Raw genomic sequence first — 25,781 nt, forward strand, 5'->3', positions numbered from 1 at the left:
ACATTCTTTTCAGTCAAGGCACAAGAAGCTTTGAAAACCAAGATGCTTGCGAAGTTTTACATTATTAAGTGCGCTTAATGCAAGTTTGATGTTTGCAGTCGATGATGTGATGTGTGTGTGTGTGTGTGTGTGTGTGTGTGTGTGTGTGTGTGTGTGTGTGTGTGTGTGTGTGTGTGTGTGTGTGTGTGTGTGTGTGTGTGTGGGGGGGGGGGGGGGGGTAATGATTCAGGATTAGTAATGTGTGTACACAGAAATCAATATGTATTCACTCGGCTTTCAATTGTTCTTGGAGGGGGGTAGATGAGAGCTGAGGGAATCATTTTAGTTGAAATATTCATCCATAGACTGCTATAAGCATGTTAAGACAACCTAGGAAGATACAGCATCCCAACTGATAAAAAAACTCAACGAATGTCTATCAGATCCCAAACCACTATAATTCGATACTGTACAGATCACAGATGTATAGGTTGAATTGCTATTTTATAAATGTGTCACTATCTTTCCACTCTCAGCCTACGGTTTCCTATTTTGGCAGAGGTTGTGGTTTGCTGTGTGTTCTGCTCCCCGTGGGTAGAAAAATGCTTTTCAATTAAAAATAAAATAAGAAATAACAGGTCTAAAACATGCACTGCAACTATAATTTAATGTCAGTTCTTCATCCATATTTCAGCCATATCAAAATAGCTATCCTATCTTCTACAGCTCAACAAATTAATAATTATTCTAATAATAGTATGCTTCCCCCAGTTGGTTCGGCCACAACTTAATATATGATTAACTTCATATATTAATAGTAATAATAATAATACATATTATTATGTACAAATATTATCATTATTATTATTATTATTGTGGTGTGCTGGTGAAATGTTACAATCTATATTTGGTGTTATTCTAGGTTTGAACTACCAAAGACAACTAAAAGGCACATTAGGGCCACCTCCATCAGTGTTTCCTTTTCTAGAATCTCCCACAATGCTGCACGCTAAAACGATGTCAGTCAATAGCTGTGTCTTGACAAGAAGAAAACCCTGCAGCTCACTGAAGCCTCAGCAGAGAGTACGATACGTTTCTACCACATTAAAAGCGGATTAAAGGTTTAGGATGAATGAACATTGCACTATTGGATGCCCACTGCTCGTGACTCGGGCGAACAATAACAATGATGTTCAAATGAGGAATCACAATTAGTGACAGTGTGCAGCAAGCACAGACACACCGAAAGATGCAGGAAATATGGCATTGGGATATAAGCTCACATTGGAAAACCGGAAATGCACTTGCAATGGAGACCATTTGTTCGTTTGTAAACTTACGCTTGAGAATTAACGAAAGGTTTCACCGGCGATTCGGTAATCCATGAATACAAATAGATGTCCAGACTGTGACAACTTGCATTGACGTTAGGGTACCAAATTCCCTACGTCTTGCGTATCGTCCGAAAGTTGCAATTATAATAGCATCGTTTCATAATTTAGAAATACTGTTCGCTCAGAAGAAATCGCCACCATACCTTCATTGCAACTCCCGGTTGAGGAATTTGCCAAGTAATAGCAGAATGACGACCATTGCAAGGGCAAAGGGAATCAAACCATTACGTATTCCCTCTCTCTACCTCCCTGTGTAAAAAGATGAGGCATGACGTAATGTGCAAGGGAGACTTGACCAATCACCGATTCTACCGAGTGTCGGTTTTCTTAGTCAGCCAATCTCCGTAAAGATCTCACCAATGGGCGTGACACACGCTGTGCGTAAACACGTTTGGAGTCTGATTCCCAAGACGATTTGACAGCATGAAGCCAATAATACATGATGTTTTATAGGATTTTGAGCATGGCTGTCTTATAAGATTTCAAGCCCGGTATGACAGTACACAGTGTACTATTCACTAAATGTCTGATGGGGTAACCTCCATCCAGTCGTCGCTATATGAAAATTCCAAGCAGTCTATTTGGATTGAAAAGTTTCACATATTTATTGTATCACATATCATTATAATAAAGGTCACCCACTAACAGAAAAAAAATATTGTAGCAACATTGACTATTTTTCTTTACCATATTTCCAAGCAATTTTTCATTCTGTGAATATTTGTATAATGAGAAGGCAAAACCATATTTTTTGGTGTTCTTGTGCTTGCAGAAATAACCATAAGAAACATCAGATGTGCCTGTATGGGCAAATTATCTTTAATGTTCAGTTGTCTCGTGCCCGTGTCGGCAATTACTGCAGTATTCATATGAGGAATGATGAGGACCCACATCTCGTATGCAGCCCGCAACACGGGGTTTCCAGGAAAGACCTTTATCTACACATAACATGCCGCCAGGGGGCAGCAGATAGCCGTGATGTGGGTGCAGAACCACATATCAACACAGGACAACACTACTCTACTGAAGTACTGTCAAAAATAGGACGTAGATATTATTAAACTATTCATTCTGTTTTGCAATCTAAATACATGGTCAACTTCATGACAACTATATAAGCAATAATCAAAGATCACAACTGGCCTAATTTAAAAAAAATCCTAATTAATATAAATAGGTCTACCTGAAGTTTTCTATTCAGCTGAAGTGTTAAAACACTTCCACGTTCTGCATTCGTACTGAAATGTTCAATTAAACTCAGCATTGCTTATTCCTTATGCATTACGTTTTTTTGTATAGCGGAAATACAATCAATCCCCGTCGGTTTCCCTGGCTGCAAGCCTCATGGACCTATAGAAGTGACGCGCATGAACATGGCGGAACGTGAACGTTTTTGTCTTTAAGGTCCATAGTTTTACTCAATATAAAAGAATCAACCATCATATCACATACTTTACTATTGATTGACGTTGTAACGTCTGTTGGCATGACTTTGCTCAGTTTTAAACGTTGTGTAGGCCTACTGATAAACCAGCTCTAGATAAGGGCAAGTGTTGCCTTCCTTACAGTGGCAATACTGTATGTGCTTCTCATTAATAAAAGCAAAAGGATAGTAGGTGATAGGCATCAAGGAAATAAAGGCATGCAAATTTGAAACTGATCCTATAAGTTGTATTTAGTTCTGACTGTTTTTTTCGGATAAAAAAACCCTGCTGTGAAGAACTTTTAGATTCCCAACCGGCTGTTTCCCAAGTGCACATGAACGGTCGCTGTCCGGAACATGCGTAGCGTGAGCGTCATCACTGGTGAGCCCTCTCGTTATCACCAGGAGAGTGAACGCCGAACGGAAGTACAATCATAACAGCGTCATGAGGTGTGTCGTTCACGCGAACTTTCCGACTTCGCGAAAATGTCGCCCATTTTTTCCAGCGACGTGAACGCACCATTGGTTTTAGCGGCAGACGCCCCCGTGAGAGAAACATCGGAGAGATGCCAGCGAACCCTGACGGCGACCACATGTCTGTCACTATGAATATAACTCTCCGGAGCTCCTTTTATTAATGGACCACCGTGCAGCGCCAGATGCGTAATGTCATTTAGCAAGACCTGGTTTATGTCTAGCCTTGCTTTCAGCTTGTTGTTATCTCATGAATGAGCTGGTAGGGTAGGTAGTAGTACTAGTAGCCACCTGGTAAGTAGGTTCAGATATGATAGGTAGTAGTAGTAGTAGTAGGTAGTAGGGGTCACAGTTCGATAGCCGATATGGTAGTAGTAGCTACTAGTATTAGGTCCTAGTAGGATACTATAGCAAAAAAAAAAACAGACATAATAAACCTTATGTTCTTATGAGTTGAGCCATGTATAATCAAAGAGAGATATTACATACGAAAGTACAGTGAAAATCTACTTAGACAATAAGCATGCATTCGCACAATTTTCAACTATTAATAACTATATATTTGAACCTTTAAGTTAATGTAAGAATAGTGAGAGAGACACCGTCAGACTCCTTTCTTCCTTGTGGACCTCAGCCTCCCCATCTCTTCCTTTCATGGATGATGTGAGCCAGATATACAGAGGTTTACAGCCTTTATAGGGGCCATTTGACAGACAGCTAAGTAACCAGGTTTTATCTCTGTATTGGCAAATGGTATAAATGAGTGACACGTGAATGTCCCTCATGATGAAGTCCTTTGTTGACCTTTCCTCAAATGGGATGGCTTATGGCTCCTTTAACCATAAGGTAAATACACTAATACCGCATTTAACACTTAGTCACGTTTTTGACAATGCTTGGTTAACCTTAACATATAAGTGAAGTGAGAAAAAGACTGAGGTCATTGAATATAGAGAGATAACAGCTTCAGTGGTCACCGGTCATCCTAAAGCCAGCTCTTATCTACAATGGATCAGGAGCTCCTTGAAGAGAGCTATCAGGAGGGGTAATAAACTGGTTTCAAACATGTGGGCAAGATATTACTCATACTTCCTTTAAACCTCCGTCATTTTCTCCCATAGTGCAAGTACTAGCATAGTAGGTAGTAGTAGGCTATCTTGTTAAGGGATGGATATGCTTACAGACTGAAAACTGTTCGAACCTAGAACATTTTAGGCAATGGTTAATACATGGTTATCGATTTGTTGGGTTATGGTTAGAGTTGGTTAACCCTTCCTATGGCAGTGAAGGCCTCTCCTACGAGCTGCTCTCCATGTTTCTTCCACATCTGGTTAGATACACTCTTGAAGGCTTAAAAGTTACATATTTTGTAAAATGTGCTAATTTGCATCCCTGTATTGAGGGGCTTTATAACATATAATAATACATAGATAATAAATATACCCAACCCTATTTTACGCTGCACATTTTGCATTATTATGTAAGGTCACGGATCATAACCTCATAACATCTACACATTTGTGCTGTTATTTCATGTTGAGATTGCAGATCCCTATGTTGTTTTCTTTATTCTTGTTGTTCTTATCTTCCCTTTAAGACTTCCAGTTTGTTCTTGTTGACCCCCACCCCCCTGTCCCCTGACTGTAATTGTGATGAAGAGACATGCAAGCCAGCCTATACCCTCTCTCCCTATCCTTCTTCCCATGATCTGGTGTTCTTTAGACTCCCAGTCTGACATCCACACACGATGTGGGGCCAGTCTGGGTGGCCGTCCTCTTTTGCACAGCACTCCCACGTACCAGAACAAGTAACCAGAGATTGGTGTGTGTGTGTGTCTCTGTGGGTGTGGGTGTGTGTGGGTGTGTGTGTGGGTGTGTGTGTGTGTGTGTGTGTGTGTCTGTATTTGATTTTGTGCGTGCGTTATTACTACTTATGAAGCTAGTTTCTTAACGGATTCATAATCCAGGTTTTAAACATCTATCCAAATATAGGTTTATATGTATAGGCAAATATACCTTTCATTTTAACAATGGGTCTTTAAATTAGGAAACGGTGAAAATCTATCCGAGCGCTGTAACCTTCTGTGTTTATCTGGTCATATATCAGCGCAATTGGATCAGAAGATAAACAAAATAGAGTGATGTTACAGGTCATAACGTGAAAAAAGTACAATTATAGTTGCTTTTCCCCTTGCCGTTTTAGTTGCATTCCCTTGAGGATTTTAAAGGCCAGGAGATGTCGCCAAACTCTCATTAAGAGGAGAGCCGGATGACAGTTCACCAGCCGCACCATTTGTTTGCTGTGGATCAATTGAGACAGGGTTAGTAACCCTAACCCTAACCCTGGCAACAAACCACGGTACGATCAATGATACCCATCGTCCATTCAGACCCCTTGCCCTTTCGCGCGCGTAAACACACACACACACACACACACACACACACACACACACACACACACACACACACACACACACACACACACACACACACACACACACACACACACACACACACACACACACACACACACACACACACACACACACACACACACACACACTTTCTGTGTCTGAAAGTTCTGCTTAAAGATGTTGTTCTAGCCAGCACCACTAGATGCATGGATACAAGTTTAAAACCGCATCCATTTAGTTAACAACATTTATATAGTTAACATCTATCTGGCTACAACACCTAGGTAACAACATATTATTATCAGCCATCAATCTATATTGTTAACAACATCTATATATTTAACAACATTTACTGAGTTAACAACATCCATATATTAACAACATCCATCTATGACATCTATCTAACAACAAGTTAACATAATAAATATAATATATAACATAAATATACATCTACAACATCGACGTAGTTAACGTCTATAGTTATCAATATTAGTTGTTTAGTTTTGTTAGATTCGGTTTTTAAACAGACAGTGATCAGTCGTTTATGAGACACAAATCCATCACATTACATCTTTGCCTCACGTATCACTTATTTAAAGCAATACACTAATTAAATGAATTATTATCCTTATTAATGACAAGCCGCTGAGCTGTTTACACTAAACGCAGTATAAAAGCTATCGGTAAGATTCAAGAGCTTTATCTTCACATGCTTAACACAAGTTAGTGTCATTGGATTAGTAATAAAGAAGAGCAACTGCATATATATTATATATTACATTATTCCCTGAGTGTCAAAAGTGCAATTAGATATAATAACAGTGATATCAGGGGTTAATAAGACATTAAGCAAAAAATGTGTTAATCTCCTAGTGCATCACAATGTTATAATTAATTATAATTATTAATATAAATGATTGCAATTATTATCGCTACAAAGAAAAAAAAAATCAAACGTTCAAATGGTAATGTAAATTTCGTAGGTTCTCTAAAGGTTAGACCTTTTTCTAATCAGAAAAGAAAGTGGATAACAATGTGGAAACAGCCAGTAACTGACCCTTGAACCGGAATTACCGTACCTTTCTGTTGGCGGGTCTTACCTTGGCCATTAACTAAGGACGTGCTTTGCTTGCAGCTGTATCAAAAGTGTATTAAGATCAGTACAATACAATATGTTATTTTTTTTAAATGTACATTTTACAGTCATATTAGCAGACACTTTTTCCAAAGCATTTCATTATATAACAGCTAAGTCAGACAATATTAGTTTGGCAGTTGTTCTAGTTGAATGCTAGAACATTTCCCAGCTCGCTCTCTGATTACATTGAATCGATTACTCCCTAACTCAATCTAAGTACATCGATACATTCACAGAGCTGCTCGTCTGAAAGCGAAAGACTAAGAAGACGATCATTACACTCTCCACATTCATAACCTATGTTTTATGTCCGTTTGTTCCCAGATCTAGCACACACATCTACCATGGCCATTATTTTATAGAAACATACAGGGACGTCGTTAGGCCTATTTTTGGGGGCGGGGGGTAAGCCCCCCTAAGATGTTCAAAAGCCTATTGTCAAGGAAATCGTAACATGCCTGCACTGAACATAATAAGACAGAATATGAGTTGAAATAAATACTGATACAATTAGAAGTTGTCTTTAAAATTAGAGCTGTCAAGCGATTAAAATATTTAATCGTGATTAATCGCATTAATGTCATAGTTAACTCACGATTAATCGCAATTAATCACAAATTATTTTTCTATGCTAAATATCCCTTGATTTTTTTGTCCCATAATTCTTCTCATTTTAATTATCTTATCAACATGGTGAAGTGCATCGGCTTGCCTTGTGCAAATGATTTTTTATTGATAACAACATTGGCATATACTGATCAAAACAGGACGATACAAAAAAAGAGCCTATAGTGCAATTCAACGACTGCTTTGAACAAATGTCATTTGAACATAGCAGTCAGGCTACTGCTTCTTTGTTTTGAGCCAAAGAAAAAGAAAAAAAAAACTTTTTTTTTAAAAAATATAATAATTGCGTTAATCGCGCGATCAAAAAATTAACGCCGTTAAAATTGGTTTGCGTTAACGCCGTTAATAACGCGTTTAACTGACAGCTCTAATTAAAATAGTTTCCGAGAGAGCATTAATGGATACATTTTCTAACCTATTTTCCTTGAACTCACCCCAATATGTAGACTTAAATCATACCAACTCTAACATTTGTTTAACTTATTTATATTTTTAAAAAGGAGGACATCCTGAAGTCTCAGGAGGTCTTAAGGCAAGTAAAGAAAAGAAAGTGAGCTGGACAACAGGCCCTGATAGATGCTCTGCTGTACTCTCTACTGTAATAAATGATGAATTAAAGAACCACTTTAAAGATGTGATGAAAAAAAATGCACGTCAGACACTGCAAGGGCTAAGCCCCCCCAGCCTTTAAATCCTAGTGACGCCCTTGGACACACAACACACGCACGCCAGAACACCAATGGACGCACATGCACACACACACACACACACACACACACACACACACACACACACACACACACACACACACACACGCATACAAACATGTGCATCTCATATCCATTGCGCATTGCCGATTATCCGTAACATTACCATTACAAAAGAATTTATTTGCACCCTAACAATATCTGTTGGCAGTATAATGTGTTTCCATTCTCCACTTTGTTCAAAATGATCAGCATGTCATTCATATTCAGACATTAAATAATAACATAAATATCAGAACCTACAGCCGTTGTCGTAAACACATCATAGTGTTCACATGCTTCAATACATGAGAGCCATAGCCTATCTCAATGTATTTTTCTCCGGTGCTTATATATCCATTTAAACACATACTCTATTTCTGGGCAAAACAGATGGATACAGGATAACATGCCATGCAAGATTACAAACATTACAACATTTCAAACAGCATATATAATATAATATAATGAGCCATATATATAATATCATATAAAAAACATTTGAAAATTCAGTCATTTCAATAAAATACTTTATTCTTTCATGCTGCACCAAGCTTGTCTCTTTTGCAGCACCAAAAGTGCTTATTCCTCTGCCATTTAATTTCTTCTCTCTTTCGGAGGAACTGATTCTGTGGTGTGGTTCTGAGGCTGACCAGCCAGAGCTTAAGTGGCCTTTGATTTGTTTGTACGTGTGTGTGTGTGGCTGTAAGGGGAAACACCACAACCTTTTTACTCAGCATCAGAGACAACTGTATGTTTCTCACCAACGCTTCTTTTTAATTAGTTCTCAACAAAAAAGGGGGGCGGCACATAATGAAAAAGTTGTTGTGCCCAACCCTATTGGAAGAAACAAGGACATGCACAATCCATTACTGAGGTATCCTTTCCTCACTGAGGTCTTCCTGGCACACAGTCTCATACCACTCTTCCTCTTGACATGCTGGCTGGCCGACTGGATGGCGTCTGTTGACTTGCTACTGGCAGACTGGATGTCCTCTGTTGATGCGCTTTGATGTCTGTCCGACCGACTGGATGTCGGACTGGTTGTCTGACCACAGACTGATTACAGAACTATAGAAAACTCAATAATAAATAAAAAACAATTACAAAAAGAAAAGCGACACAAATGACCTTTAACTGAGTCTCACCGCTATACAGTTTGCTCCGCCCCTCCCCAAATCCTCCTCTTCACCTCTCTCCTGCTCCTCCCTCTCCTCCTCCTCCTCCTTCTCCTCCTCCCTCTCCTCCTCCTCCTCCTCCTTCTCCTCCTCCCTCTCCTCCTCCTTCTCCTCCCTCTCCTCCTCCTTCTCCTCCTCCTCCTCCTCCTTCTCCTCCTTCTCCTCCTCCCTCTCCTCCTCCTTCTCCTCCTTCTCCTCCTCCCTCTCCTCCTCCTCCTCCTCCCTCTCCTCCTCCTCCCGGAGACCCGCCTCTCCTGCCGTCGTCCTGGGGTCGCCGTGGCGCCGCTCGTGGATGGTGGGCAGGCTGCCGCGCAGGCCGTAGCGCCGGCGCAGGCCCACCAGCAGGGGCTGGGGCACGGTGCAGATGTCCACGTTGTTGCCCAGGTCCACCCAGGCCAGGCTGGGGAAGCGGCCCGCGTCCTTCAGGGCCTCCGACAGGTCCTTCAGCACGGCCGCCGTCAGCCGGTTGCCGTTGACGGCCAGCGTGGTGAGACCCGGCAGGCCGGCCAGGCCGGGCAGCAGCAGCCGCAGCCCCTCGTCCCGCAGCTCCGTGAAGCTGAGGTCCACGGCCGACACCGTCCCCTCGCCAGCCCCGCCTGCCGCGCCTGCGCCCTGCAGGTGGCGGGCCAGGCGTCGGAGGTCCCGGCCCGAGAGGGGGGTCCCCGACAGGTTGACGACGTCGCCCGACGGCTTCTTGTCCAAGGTGGTCTTTAGGCTGTTGGGGGGTACAGGGAACAGAGATCTCGATTCAGCCAATATTAAGGCAACATACCCTACACCGGCCAAGGAATGTTTAACTAAGAATTCATGTCTTCTTTGTCTTTGTCCGACAGAGACAGGAGGGGTGAACTGATCTTCCTCCACACACACTCATTCTATGTCTATAAAAGTTTTTGGTTAAAGATTTATTTTTGCCTTGAGTTTCCGTGAGTTAAAGACGAAGGTATCGGAGGACACGCAGCAAATGAACACAGGCAGGAATTGAACCCGGGTCCATGTCGTATGGACTGAGCCTTAATGGTAGCAGCTGCTCTACCCAGTGAGCCAACCTGCAAACTAGACATATGGAAATATGCTTTAACGAAACTTAAACATAGGGGAAAATTGTGAACTTACACAGGTATTTCTAAAACTTGTATGATTGTATAAAGCTATTTCAAAACTAGTAAAAAGTAAAACGTATAAAATTGGAAAGCCGAAAGGGTTGCTCCCGGTTAATGTTTACATTCACTGTGAAAGTTATATTCCCAGTGAAGGTCATATTTCCGTAAAGCAAAGCTCCCTTCCCCCATCTATCCTTCTCCCTCTCACCTATCTAGTTCCTGTAAATGATTCAGTTGCATTGGTGCATACAAATATAACAAACAGCCCTGCTTACTGAAACAACACATAACAAAACGTGCTAAAACATATTTTACATTTGCTGTGGATCCAACTTCTTATTTTCTATTCTTCAATTGCTTGACCTGTCCACGTCAAGATGTATGTACTTTTGAATGTTTCTCAAGTAGATCAATCAAAGTCAAACGGCTTAATCTTTAACCGGGAGACACAAACATTGTTGTCACAAAGGTCTGTGCGCGTGACAAGCTAGCTCCCTCAATGGATGACAGATCTTCTGATTGGTCGCCGTTTAGCTCATGCTCCTGTTTTATGGCAGCTTAGATAGCGCTGGCTCACGTCATTAAAAGCACAGTGCCGCTCCATGGGTTAGGGATAGTCGATGATTGCCTTGCAGTAAAGAAGAGTAATGAAATTCGTTTTTTTCTTTTTTGATATCTTCAATCCGACTGCTACCAAATGTGCTGAAGGCACACATTTTAAAAAAGGCAATAAAAAAGATGGGTTTGATAAATCTGGAAGTCAATGCCATTTCTGTTATGATACACAGCGTAGAAAAATATGAAATCCTGCACTAAATCTCTTTCCCAATTCCTTCTAACTCTGAATCTTTGTCTTTGTTTGGGTTAACAGAGTTGATTGTTAACACTTTTGATCTTCTAATAGCATTCTGTCTCTGCTTTATGTTACTGTTATGTTGTACTGTTGTGTTGTCATATTGTGGTGTGCTGATATAGTTTGCTGTTGTGCTGCACTGTTGTGTTACTGTGGTGGTGTACTTTTATGGTGTACTGTTATGGTGTATTGTTATGGTGTACTGTTATGGTGTATTGTTATGGTGTATTGTTATGGTGTACTGTTATTGTGTATTGTTATGGTGTATTGTTATGGTGTACTGTTATGGTGTATTGTTATGGTGTACTGTTATGGTGTACTGTTATGGTGTACTGTTCTGTTGTACTGTTATTGTGTACTGTTATGGTGTACTGTTCTGTTGTACTGTTATTGTGTATTGTTATGGTGTACTGTTATGGTGTACTGTTATGGTGTACTGTTCTGTTGTACTGTTATTGTGTACTGTTATGGTGTACTGTTATGGTGTACTGTTATGGTGTATTGTTATGGTGTACAAGATGGGTGAGGAGGGGACATGGGTGATGGAAGGGACAGGGGTGAGGAGGGGAGATATGGCAGGACTGGTGGGCGCGCGTGTTTGGCTGTGGGGGAAACAAACAGCGTGACGCAGGCGGTGGGAGGCTGTCAAACCAAACCAGTGCTCTCCAAACTGGGCTAATTGCTCGGGGACCGCCTCGTCGTGATCATCATTAGCAGATGCTTTTTCATAACAATAACTGTGTGACAGTTTGACTGTTGCGTAACCAAACATGTGCGGTAGGGGGGGGTGTGTGTTGTGGTTTTGCAAAGCCTTTTCCGCAGTATTTATATTTTTGCTAAGCTGTCGTTTCGCAGTTCCTTCTGACTTCATTATTTATTTACCGCTTCCACTTTATTCCTTTCTTCATGGATTAATCACTGGTCATAACCACCTATTATAATACGCCCGGAGGGTCTGACCCACCACGGCCTCCCAGAGCAGCAGAACAACGCCGGGGCCATAAGCTACGCGCATTAACACTCCCACGTCAGCTTACATGCCCAGAACGTTCTTCACCCATCGGGAATGGAGTGTTTCTTACATGGAAGGTCATTAAAACAGGGAAAGTGCATTTATGCGGCTCATGGGCAAACTTAAATTTGCCCATGACTTTAACTCGGTTGATCTGCGGTTCGTCCAATGTTTCCTCTTTTCTATACATCTCTCATCTGAATTAATTCTCCAACTTAAGTTCCTATTTCTGTCTTTCTCTTGGGCAGGGGTTCGGCCGAAAGGTTGTGGGTTTTGAACCCAGTGTGGTGTCTGACTTAAGCCAACCGACATCTACTTGCTCAATCATCAAGTGGTTCTTCAAGTAAATTCCCTGTAAGTCACTACGGAACCTTTGCAAGATGACTAAACGCCACACAGAGACAAACCCTTAAATGATTTAAACCTACCGAGGTTCGATCTTAGGACCCTCTTTATTCAACATCTACATGCTCCCACTAGGGCAAATCATGCATAATAACAATATTGACCATCATTGCTATGCTGATGACACACAAATCTATGTATCGCTATCACCAAATGACTATCGGCCCATAGATCTGCTGTGCCAGTGCATTGAGCAAGTTAAAGACTGGATGTGCCGAAATTTCCTTCAGCTAAATGAGGATAAAACAGAGATAATTGTATTTGGTGCTAAAACGGAAAGGCTTAAAGTAACCCAACACCTTCACTCTCTGTCCCTGAAAACCTCAATCAAAGCCAGAAACCTAGGGGTTATCATGGATTCTGATTTACATTTCGAAAGTCACATCAAATCAGTTACAAAATCTGCATATTATCACCTTAAAAATGTAGCAAGACTTGGAGGGCTCATGTCCACAGAAGACTTACAAAAACTTGTACATGCCTTTATCACTAGTAAGCTTGATTACTGCAATGGTCTCCTTACAGGTCTCCCAAAACAAACTCTAAGGAAGCTTCAGCTTGTTCAGAATGCTGCTGCTAAAGTTTTAACAAAGACCAAAAAATTTGAACATATTACACCAATTCTTAAATCGTTACATTGGCTTCCTGTAGGTCAGAGAATTGATTTTAAAATCATGTTGCTAACCTATAAATCCCTACATGGTTTGGGCCCAAAATATTTAACTGATATGCTTCCACTACATAAGCCTTCCAGAACACTAAGATCTTCTGAGACCAATCTGTTAATTATCCCCAGAGTAAACACGAAACATGGGAAAGCAGGATTTAGTTACTATGCAACAAATAGCTGGAATAAACTCCCTGAGGATTTAAGACTTGCCCCAACTCTGAGCACCTTCAAAACAAGATTGAAGACTTTTATGTTTGCTTTAGCTTTCTGCTAAATCTTAAATACTTTACCTTTATTTTACTAAAATGCCTTTTTAACTTTCCCTTTATTTTCTATTTTTACCAGAAAAATACATGATCTGATACCAGAGAGAAAGGTTGCTGGGCTCGAGTCCTAGAAGCTGGGTTAGAGTCCTAGAATATTGTCCTTTAGGTCGGGTTGTAGTCCCGACTTGGGTTCCAGAGAGACTGTTGATCTGATCTTAAATAACTTTCAATTTAATTTTCTCACTTTCTTAAATACATTGCACTTTCAATTTTACTTACTAAAAAGCCTTTTTAACTTTCTATTTTACTAATTTCTTTGCATATGTTTTCTTTTACTTATCTATTATTTTATTTTATTGTATAACAATGTTTATATGTGAAGCACTTTGAGTCTGCCTTGTGTATGAAAAGTGCTATATAAATAAAGTTGCCTTGCCTTGCCTTGCCTTGCCTTGCCTTGCCTACCCAGAAACAAACAAACTGTTAGACTTCAGCCAGTTACTATAAATAAAAACACTGTCTAACTAACGATGGAAGTGTCCAGTAAAAAAAGGGGTCCCGGAAAAAAAAAAACAGCGGATGTTAGGACGGACGGGACGGAGGGACGGAGGCATGGACTCACCAGGCCTGAGGCTTCCTCCGCGGCACGCTTTGTCGAGTCCACTTGGAGTGAGGCGTCAGGTGGAACATCAGCTGTCTGCACATCTTGTTGGTGGACTTTAAGGACTCCGCCTCCTGCATTGGGTCAAGAGCCCATATGGATTAGCGATAGAACAGAAAGAATGCTAATGGGGTTTCCCTCACCCCCCCCCGCATACAAGTGTTCGCCTCAAGGAGGGAAGCAATCAGTAATTTGTAAGCAATCGTCAATTGGGTCGTGTCTGTGAATTCATATGCATCGGTCACGGCTTGGGAAGGGAGCTGGACCCAAACGCAGAGAGCACCAGACCTCGAAGAGTGGTATGCAAAAGGCAGCTTAACTTCATGTACACAGACAGAAACACACTCACAACAATAATGAGGAGGCGACGGAACTTAAATACAGTACATGACCACACCTGAACAGAATGACTCATTGTCGTGTGGTAGTGGGTCCGGATCAAAACAGTAAATGAAATTATATATATTGGAAGAACCTCATTATTTCATGTTGTTGCAGTGTTTTGTGGTTTTATTATTGTTGTTGTTGTTTGTTTTTAACGAATTTCACTCTTGTCACGTTGGACCAATATCTTGCTTTCTACTTCGCCTCCCTCCGTCGGTCCCTCACTCTCTCTGTCTTCCTCTCTCTCTCTGTCTCTTCCTCTCTCTGTCTCTCGCTCTCTCTCTTCCACTCTCTCTCTTTTTCTCTCTCTCTGTCTCTCTCTCTCTCTCTCTTCCTCTGTCCCTCTCTCTTTCCTTTAAACAGATTGAGTGAAGCAGAGCAGGGTAAATCTAATTAATGCTACAACACAACAACAAGAAAGAGGCAACGCAGCGAAAGAGAGGGGGAGCGAGGGGGAGAATAAGAAAGACAGGCCGTTGAGCCTCTGGCGACTAACCAACCCACTCCTTTTCCTTGATGATCCAGCCATGACCACGCACACACATCCTCTCATCCTCTGCTGTAAAAACCTCAGAGATTGAGGAATGAATATACTTCTAAAGGTGCCTGATGAGACTAGTTTCCAGGATTTGCTTCATGTTAACAACAATATGAACATTTTAAGAAAAATGAAATTGGTTTGTTTCTATAAAGTCCTTATACAATGGTTGGTATGGTTGTTATGCCCGGGCTCTACTAATATACAGTATTTTATATCATTTATAATATATCTGATATTTATGATATGATATCAGCTATACAATAAAATATGGTTCTCCTTCTACTACTTATGTATATTATATACTATATTAAATAATATAATGTCAGATATCGTTAGCCTCAGAGCATAATTGCCTAAGTCATATTTTAAGGTTCATCTTTTGTCGAAGTAAACAAAAAGTCAAATAGATGACTCAGGCAGATAGTGCTTATGGAATGCAAAGAGCAATCAGATTGTCTTAGCATATAGCCAATGAGGTACAGTGAATCAGCAGCATTAGGAGAGTGGAGTAACATTAGAAAGCACAATTTGGCAAAAATTTGACTTGGGCAATTATGCTATAAGGCTAACGATATACAATAATACGGTTCTCATGACTGGGCACTCTAAGTGGGCCGTTTCCGACTATGGAGGGCAGGCTCACACCAATTCTAGACCTGTATAAGTCCTGAATGGACGGCAGTTCTGGACAAGTATAAGTCCTGAATGGACGGCTGGTTGGCTGTGGTTCTGGACCTGTATAAGTCCTGAATGGACGGCAGGTTGGCAGTAGTTCTGGACCTGTATAAGTCCTGAATGGACGGCAGGTTGGCAGTAGTTCTGGACCTGTATAAGTCCTGAATGGACGGCAGGTTGGCAGTAGTTCTGGACATGTATAAGTCCTGAATGGACGGCAGGTTGGCAGTAATTCTGGACATGTATAAGTCCTGAATGGACGGCAGGTTGGTACCATTAATTTTTGCTGCATTCCCGTTCAGTCTGTTCTCCTTCTGATTGCTGGCCTATCCAAAGCAGACAGTGCTGGATGTGCAGACTGAGAGCTGGCTGGATCGATGCAGAGTAGAACTGGATCAGCAGTATCGTTGGCCGGGCCTTTTTGATGATTGTTTCTTTGTTGGACACCCACTCTGGGTCCTGTAAGATGGTAGCTCCCAGAAGCGAGAAGTGAGAAAGGGCAGTGTTGTGGGGGGCTCCTCGTGATTTCCACCATCATATCCACTGGTTGGGAGCGCATTCAGCACCAGGTTGTTCTGTCCACACCTGAGGGCCAGCTGTTTAACCTCCTGTCTGTTCTGTAGTCAGGCTCGTCACCGTCCCAGATGAGGCTGATGACCTCCTGAGGTGGGAGATGTCCTCCTGAGGTGATAGATGACCTCCTGAGGTGATAGAGGAACTCCTGAGGTGAGAGATGAACTCCTGAGGTGAGAGATGACCTCCTGAGGTGATAGATGACCTCCTGAGGTGAGAGATGACCTCCTGAGGTGATAGATGACCTCCTGAGGTGATAGATGACCTCCTGAGGTGAGAGATGACCTCCTGGGGTGATAGATGACCTCCTGAGGTGAGAGATGACCTCCTGAGGTGAGAGATGACCTCCTGAGGTGAGATATGGACCCCTGAAAGTTGAGAGACGCCCTCCTAAGGAACCGATGATCTCCTGAGGAACCGAGGACCTCCTGAGGAACATCTGACCTCTTGGGGAAGCGATGACCTTTGAAGATGCAGTCGTTGTTGTGGAGGGAGAAGGGCAGAGAGGACAGCACAAACCGCTGGGGGGCTGCAGGGCTGCAGGGCTGAGTGTCCGGGTCCTGGATGTCTGTCCGTTTGTGACCCGCAGAGAGGTGGGACAGAAGCAGTGCAGTACTCATAAACTGTGCACTAACCTACACTGTACAGTACACTCTACTCGCTGGTAAAATTAGCAGGGGGGTTTGGAGGGGAGGACTTCCGGGGCGATGGTGTTGGAAGTCCACAAAAAGGCAGACTTATATATATCAATACACAATATATAACATAATATCATATCTACAATTCAATATGCTTCTAATAGCTATGCTTATATTATTATATAGTATAATAATATATGGATAGGTTCAGATAATTATACATTATATAATAAGTAGTATATATTTTTAGACGTACAAATTAATTTGGTTCTAATGGCTGCGCCTTGTCACCAATCCTGTTGGTGATATACATGGACAGGATATCGAGGCGTAGTCGTGGTGGGGAGGGGTTGCAGTCCGGTGGTCTGAGGATCTCGTCACTGCTTTTTGCAGATGATGTGGTCCTCATTGGATCATCGGCCTGTGACCTTCAGCACTCACTGGATCGGCTGGCGGCCGAGTGTGAAGCGGCTGGGATGAGGATCAGCACCGCTAAATCTGAGGCCATGACTCTTAGCAGGAAACCGGTGGATTGCTTACTCCGGGTAGGAAATGAGTCCTTAGCCCAAGTGAAGGAGTTCAAGTACCTCGGGGTCTTGTTCGCGAGTGAGGGTACTATGGAGCGTGAGATTGGCCGGAGAATCGGAGCAGCGGGGGCGGTATTGCGTTCGCTTTACCGCACCGTTGTAACGAAAAGAGAGCTGAGCCGCAAGGCAAAGCTCTCGATCTACCGGTCGATCTTCGTTCCTATCCTCACCTATGGTCATGAGGGCTGGGTGATGACCGAAAGGACGAGATCGCGGGTACAAGCGGCCGAGATGAGTTTTCTCAGAAGGGTGGCTGGCGTCTCCCTTAGGGATAGGGTGAGAAGCTCAGCCATCCGTGAGGAACTCGGATTAGAGCCGCTGCTCCTTTACTTAGAAAGGAGTCAGCTGAGGTGGTTCGGGCATCTGGTAAGGATGCCCACTGGGCGCCTTCCTTGGGAGGTGTTTCAGGCACGTCCAGTGGGGAGGAGACCTCGGGGAAGACCCAGGACTAGGTGGAGAGATTATATCTCAACACTGGCCTGGGAACGCCTCGGGATCCCCCCGTCAGAGCTGGTCAATGTGGCCCGGGAAAGGGAAGTCTGGGGCCCCCTGCTTGAGCTGCTCCCCCCGCGACCCGACCCCGGATAAGCGGATGACGATGAGGATGATGAGGATGAGGCTGTGCTGTTTTACATATTATATAATGTACGGTTAGGGTTTAATAATTATATTGGGGCGGATGGCTCACAGACAGCTCTCTTAAGACACACACACACACACACACACACACACACACACACACACACACACACACACACACACACACACACACACACACACACACACACACACACACACACACACACACACACACACACACACACACAGTCAGGTCTTATCCAAGTTGCTGCTGTCTTGAGTCTCCCATACCACCTGCTAACTTCCTGCTGTCTAGTCTCCGACAGAACCTGTACAATTTCTGCGGTCCAGTCTCAAACAGCACCTGCTCACTTGCTTCGGGAAAACACTGAAATATTCACAGGAATTTCCCTGGGGAGGTTAGACTCAAACGCTTCTTAACGGGAGGTTTTAATCATCAACTTGGTGTTAGTTGGCGGCTGTTATATGAGGAGCTACCTGAGTTGCCATTATATGATATTGCTTTCTGATAGCCTGACTGAATGTCATTGGAAATCAAAGAAGAGAGAAGGTGCTTTAAGGTAGTAAATGGTGATAAATGTGATCTTGCCAAGTTTAATTTCCAAATTGAGCAGATTAAACACCTGCAGAAGAAAACGTGGTCGCTAAATTGCTTGCACTAAGAATGCTTCTCATATCAAATATGTATCCGAATTTGCATCTTTTAAAAATAGAATATTACACTTACACTCTTGTCAGCAAAATGGTCCTATTCTGGGCCTAAGTGGAAAAAGGGGTAAGGCTCTTCTGATAAGTAAAGCAATAATACCAAGTAAATATGGAGATAGAGAAAGTTAGGCATCCGATTCTGTGATATAGCCTTGTAAACAACGATGTTTAGCTTACAGTGTGTTTTCTAGGCTATACCTTAGGCATTTCATTGCTATAATATTAGTAAAACAATAACATCTGAAGAATACATGTTGTTGCCGTCTTGAGCAGAGATAGATGGGACTTGAACACGATAGGCTGACATTGGAAAATGACTGGCCAATCACAGAGCGAAATAATCCATTTGTTCTTCACCTTGATAGTTCGCAAAGTAATTTCCCTGTGGGAATAATAAAAGTACTTCTCTAATTAGCTATCTCGTTATCTATCTTCTTTTCTAACCGAAATACAATTAAGGCAAGAGCAGATATTGCTGCGAGACTGTTAACTTGCCTTGCAAGTTCATTGAATCAAGAAGTTAACTTAATTAAGGTCCCTCTTTTAGTGTAAACACCACATGTCGGCCCGATTTAGCTGCTAACAAAATTGAATGATATGAATTTTTTAAGTTTAAGGGACAATTTATGCATATCTGTATGCATTTAAGAGACAACAAATAACATTTAACAGACATTTCAGAAATACCTAATAAAAAAACGATGAAAAATATCATACTCTACGGAATTATCAAAGTAATATCACAATTGGAGTAATGTTCCTTAGCCCTTGCAATAAACAGCACCGAAATGTCATTTCTTTATTAAATTCTTTAATGATTCAACTCCAGTAAACAACCACTGGCATCCAGTAGCTGCCCTGTATTCTCTGATATTAACTTTAGCACTACAAAGAGCTGTCCCATCTTATTTCAAGGTTAAAGTTCAAGTCAATGCTGATATCGAGCCACTACACAGGCTCCACACAATTGTGAACTATCTGCTCGTATGTTGCCCGTTGTGGCGCTATCTCCTTAAAGGGGACCTATTATGCTTTTTCGACTTTTATGACCTATAAACGTTGTTATAATGATTGATAGTCATGTTTAAACATACACAAAAAACGATGTCGATTTTCAGGAAACTCTTCCTCTCATCTGGGCGCTTTCAGCATTCTCTGTCAACGCTCGGTTTCGTCCTTCTCCGCCCCCTCGCCCCCCTCCTGCCAACCCAACTCCGTTGTGATTGGTTACCTTCCTTGAAGCGCGCGCGCGGGCAGTTTGACCAGGCATATGGGGGTGCGGCAGGAGTGCATCTACGTAGATGATTTCCCGGAAATGTGAACAACTGAATCGCAAACGTTGTCCCGAATGTTTAGCGCTCTGCACAGCCACCCCAGGCTGTCAGCAGGGAATACGTCGAAATGCATGTACGTCATTATTTGACACTTTAGTATTGTTAAACATGACTATCAATCATTATAACAACGTTTATAGGTCATAAAAGTCGAAAAAGCATAATAGGTCCCCTTTAAACATCCATAGGGCTTGTACATCAGAATGCATCTTGGGATATTCTTGTTTGATACTCTGCCATTTAGAGAGGGACTCACTCAACAAGTCAAGTTGTAGTACTGTTAAATCATAAATCACTGTAAATATACCGTAACCTAGGCAAGTGAAAACCTTTTTATGCCACATCTCAATTCTGAAACGTTGTGTCAGTTTCAAACACAACAATCCATCCGCATTATGAAAAAATATTTTGCAATAAATTACAAAGAATTACCAAAAAAACATTACTACCAATATCAATAATAGGTATAATTCCAATCCTCTTGTGGGTTCAAAAAGAGAGTCAATGCGATGTTTCCTTGAGGGTACCTGAAAGACCAAAAAGTCTGGGCTGTTGTTATGTTTATAGCTAAACAAAACCCTAGTGGTATTATAGTATATATTTGTGTGGTGAACTGTGAAGTGTTTTATTAGTTTGTCAGTGTATATTATACAATTCATTCTTAAATTAAACTTTAATTTTTCTCGTTCTATAAGCACAGAAGGCACAATTTCAGGAACCAAGGCTCATTTACAAATGCCTCTTTTGTCGACGGGCTTTAGAAAAAAGCTCCTTTCCTGGAATGCCTCGGGACCTCAGACTCCCCTAGCAGAATACAAATGCACCAGAGAACTCTGGCTGGCGGCTTCGGTAAATGAGCCAAAGTTGTGTGTTGAATAAACATGCTTATTGACTTGTGCATATTGCCTGTATGCTTACATCTGGCCTACATTTGAATGCAAATAAACCCCTGAGACTTGATACTAATTTGAGGGGGGGGGGGGGGATATACGGACCCTTTTCGGGCAGTGCATGTCCCTGGCGAGGTGGAGCAGCAGTTCGTGGGAGATGGGGTCCACCAGGTGGAGGAAAGCTGCGTTTTTGTACAAGATGTGGTTGAGGGACGTCGCCTGGAGGCCCAGATCCTGGGGAGAGAACAGACGACACAAACCATGAGCACCCGGCCGTTACAGACACGGCTTTGATTAATCATTTGAACCACCGTGCTCCTTGAATGCAGAAGAGATGTTTGGAGATGGATGGATCATGTTGAAGCACTGTGTAATGCTGCCGTGTAACACATCATTCATCCTGACCCTCGCCCTCACTACCTAGGATCGTTCCTGTGCGTTTGTCAGCTATCGCCTGCATGTGTGTGGTGCCTGGTGGCTTAGTGAAACCAGGGATCGGCTGGCGCGCTGTCTTGGTCAGGCTGAGTCAGGGTTAGGGTAAGTTAGGGTTAGGGTTAGTTAGGGTGGTGTCGGAAGGTTTGGTCTCTGGGTTAGGGTTAGTTAGGGTGGGGTCAGCTGGTGTGGTGTGTGGGTTAGGGTTAGTCAGGGTGGGGTCAGCTGGTGTGGTGTCTGGGTTAGGGTTAGTCAGGATGGTGTTGGCTGGTGTGGTGTGTGGGTTAGGGTTAGTCAGGGTGGGGTCAGCTGGTGTAGTAACGGGTTAGGGTTAGTTAGAGTGGTGTTGAGTAATGTGGTGTCTGGTTTAGGGTTAGTGAAGGTGGTGTTTGTTTGCAGTATTAGGTAGGCTGTTTCTCTTTTCAGTGAGAGGATGTGCAATACATGAAGTGCTGCAGGTGGTGTTTTAGGCTTCAGTGTCAACATCAGTGAGTCCAGAAATACCCTTTATAGTCGGGGCAATGCATATTCACACATACAACTGTCTCACACACACACACGCACGCACGCACGCACGCACGCACGCACGCACGCACGCACGCACGCACGCACGCACGCACGCACGCACACACATACACGCATGCATGCACACACACACACACACACACACACACACACACACACACACACACACACATACACACAAACACACACACGCATACACAAACACACACATACACACATGCATGCACACACACACAGACAGACATACACAAACACACACATACACACATGCATGCACACACACACAGACAGACACACACAAACACACGAGCCACACAAACCTACACACAAACACGCACACACACACACCTTGTACTATGCTGTGACACTGACGATTATAACAAACATATTTTAAGATGACTAAATACAAACAGAAGAAATTTGAGACAAATACAAATTGTTCCCACTTCTACCTACTCTAGGATAAAAGCTTTGTAGAGGAAACTCTAAAAAGCATAATGTAAGCAGCACACCACGCATTCATTCATTCCCAGCCTTTACCCCCCTCAAAAGGTATTTTTAAACCAATGAGAGGGCACATATAACAGCATATAAACTATGTATTGAAAGAATATACATAATGCATAAAGTATATCATATATGCACTCTGTGAACTGACATGGTCATGGTTCCTGAAGGAGAACAATGGCGTCGTGGGTCGCACTGTAAAACACGCTCCACACTCTGACAGCCCTAATACGGGCGGGCGGCTGCGGAGGAAACGTCCCATCAGCATATTGCCCTCCTCCAGCTCTCAAGCCGGATTTATTGTGGGATTCTCTGGAGCTGGGCTGCCCTCCAGGACTGTGTGAAGCAGACTGCAGACTGCTGCTGCTGGCCTGGATGTCATAGAAACACCGGGAGCTGGGGATGGTCCTGAATGCAGATTAAATTGGTTCAATCGACGACTCAGGCTCCAGCACATGATCGATGATCACGTTTCTTCTTCAAGATGTACACTTGCATCAGCAACATCTCCTCTGGAATTGCGTGTTGCATCGGATGGCATGATGAGTGCGCTCTGAGAAGCTTTATAGATGTCTCTGATGATGTCTGCCTTGTCACTAAGAAAGTACAGTGGAAAAAAGTCCCCCCCCCCCCACACACACACTTAAACACACACACACTCACTCTATTCTGACTATTACAGATACATCTTCTAGGTCTGCCCACTCAGACTCCCATCTGCTGAGAAAACTGCTTGGTTGCTGCTCATGCAACATTAAAGAGTGACCAAAGCTGAAGCCCATTGGCCCACACAAAAAAAAGCTATTAGAGCAGTTCAGAGTAAATTCAATAATAACTGCATCACAGCACGTTACTCATGCTATCTACATCACTGCATGTTATTTATTCTATCTGCATCGCTGCATGTCACTTATTCTAAATGCATGGCTGCACTACTCATTACGCCCCACTTTACATATTCAATGTGTTTGTTTATTTCTTTTTTGTTTTCATTTTTTTATAGCTTGATGGATTATCACTTCAGAAATTTCAATATCAGCCCATACAAATGAAGTTAAAGGGCCATAAACTAGAGACGGTACGCTAATCGAATTCTGCCTCACAGATATTGCTTCTTGCTCCTCCTGATGACTTCCCGGGAGGGATGGCGGCTCAGCTGCTGTGACATCCAACGTCTCAAAGCCCTACCTCCAGCTTACCCCAACAGAACTAACTGCACAGATCTGCAGCTTGTGCCAGTGTTATGGTTTTGAGTCAGATAGGAGGGAAAAGAGCATTGCATAAGCCTCCTCCCAACACGTGGCCAAATGTTGATGGCATTGCAATCAGCAATCCGACTCGTTATAAGCTCTCGTAGAGAGTTTGTATCGAAGGAACAGGGTGTGTATCTGGGTCTTACTTAAGATAAGATGTTAGGGCCTTTTTCGGAGGCCATGTGAAATCAATGCATTGTAACAGGCTGCCTCACAGATGATGATGAAATGCAATGAGGTGAAGTCATTATGAGAGAGTACAAACATGAGTGTATTTATAAAAGCGTACGACATCTAGCCCATCCGAGCTGTAGAAGTTAAATGGGAAATGCCGAATGGTACATCTTTCGCATGGAATCTACGTGGGGAGTTTTTCTGTCGTGGTAAAAAATTTCAGCGAGCAAAGACCTATTTTCTATTTTTGTGAGCTAGGTGGCTGACAGCAAAGTGTGTGCAATCACAAGCTAGGGATAGTGATTCTGAACTACACAACAGCTATGCAATATTCTACATCGAATCCATGCGTGCATTGCTATTGATTCCAATTGTGTGTGATAACAAAAACCTTCACCGTATTAGACTTGCTAATTACTGGCTGGGCAAATAGCTGGCTGGGTTTTCCAGTGATTTTATTTTTTTTGAGTTGTTGAATGCAGCACTTTGTGATGGTTTGAAAAATGAATTAAGGATCAATAAAAACAGAAGATATAGGACAATGCACATTTTCACATTTTAAAGTATTACCAATGCTATGTTATCTTTCGTAGCTATTAATAGCCTAATTCAAATTCATACTTGTTTACTTAGGGTTAGCCCCAGTGTTTATCTATGTATGTATATATATATCTATATATATATATGTATGCAAATGTAGGGTTTCAAACGTAAGTTCTGATAACATTATGGTTACAATTGTGTACAAACATGAGCTTGCTTTGCAGAATATTGACACTTCCTAACCTTTAATTGCTAAATACTTTACAATAATTTAAACTTCCTCACCTTTCTCAACAATGTCAGCACTTCGGCTGCCTGCTCCGTCTTCTGGTCGCCCAGAAGGGTTTGCATCTCACGGATCCAGGCGACTCGTCGCACGTACGGACTATGGTTGGTTTTCCGCAGCAACCCTGGGAGCTTGTCTGACCGGAGCGTGAGGTACGGGAACGCGAAGCCTGCTCCACCTCCGCCTGCACTTCTCCCCGAGTCTCCGCATCCCTCCGTCCTCGGACGTCTCCTCTTGGACAATTGGCCGTCAATGTCCAGGCTACTTGGTCTGGTTAACTTAGAACCCATTAACCCTCAGAGAAGACGCTTTGATGAACTCGCAGACAAATTCATTGGGCGCAATGTAGCCATAACTAGCACGTTTCAACTTGGTTTGTGAAACAACGCGACACCAACCGCTTCTTAACCCTCCTCACCCTGTACGGTGGACAAGAAGTCGCTGTTCTTTTGAAAAGCCCTATCTTAAAATAACGTTTCTTTTCAAGTTTAGTAGTAATTTCTATTGTTATAACAGCAGGATACCACGATGTGTTGTCATAGCCGGCGGTACTGTATATAGTGTATACAACACAGACATGTCCAGCTGTACAGGCTACTCTGCTGCTGCTGATCGCATCGTCCAATCACAGAGTGAGTTCCGTCTAGTAGTCTAATCTATTCATCTAACCATATTAAACATCTTCTCTCTGTTCTACATTCAACAAACTCGATAGAGAAAGAGAGAGGGGATTTACACCACATCGAATATATAGACTAGTAATACTTGCACTATTATGCTCATGCTAAA

The 25,781-nt window shown here is 42.5% G+C and overlaps 2 protein-coding genes across 2 annotated transcripts in view; both read right to left on the reverse strand.

Annotated features, from left to right (window-relative positions):
* rnf34b (ring finger protein 34b) overlaps nucleotides 1-1,645 on the reverse strand; it is a 14,354-nt gene extending 12,709 nt beyond the window's left edge. Inside the window, exon 1 of the mRNA XM_056588552.1 lies at nucleotides 1,517-1,645. Within this exon, the coding sequence (XP_056444527.1) occupies nucleotides 1,517-1,522 (6 nt within the window). The 5' untranslated portion in view covers nucleotides 1,523-1,645. The remainder of the gene's footprint in view (nucleotides 1-1,516) is intronic.
* Nucleotides 1,646-8,142: 6,497 nt separating this feature from the next.
* On the reverse strand, nucleotides 8,143-25,553 carry lrrc75bb (leucine rich repeat containing 75Bb). Its single transcript, XM_056587778.1, has 5 exons — nucleotides 24,992-25,553; nucleotides 21,378-21,506; nucleotides 14,304-14,416; nucleotides 9,618-10,087; nucleotides 8,143-8,153 (listed from the first exon to the last, which is right to left on the reverse strand). The coding sequence occupies exons 1-5, from the start codon at nucleotides 25,280-25,282 to the stop codon at nucleotides 8,143-8,145; spliced, it is 1,014 nt and encodes a 337-aa protein (XP_056443753.1). The 5' UTR covers nucleotides 25,283-25,553.
* Nucleotides 25,554-25,781: the final 228 nt, after the last annotated feature.

This window comes from Gadus chalcogrammus, chromosome 4, assembly GCF_026213295.1.
Source record: "Gadus chalcogrammus isolate NIFS_2021 chromosome 4, NIFS_Gcha_1.0, whole genome shotgun sequence".
Lineage (NCBI taxonomy): Eukaryota > Metazoa > Chordata > Actinopteri > Gadiformes > Gadidae > Gadus > Gadus chalcogrammus.

Excerpts from the sequence above, each read along its gene's own strand:
- lrrc75bb (XM_056587778.1), bottom strand. The coding sequence starts at position 25,282 with ATGGGTTCTAAGTTAACCAGACCAAGTAGCCTGGACATTGACGGCCAA. Across the intron at positions 14,417-21,377 it reads ACATGCACTGCCCGAAAAGG|GAGGCGGAGTCCTTAAAGTC; the intron begins GTCCGTATATCC and ends GACCCAATGCAG. Across the intron at positions 10,088-14,303 it reads CGGAGGAAGCCTCAGGCCTG|CCTAAAGACCACCTTGGACA; the intron begins GTGAGTCCATGC and ends ACCCCCCAACAG.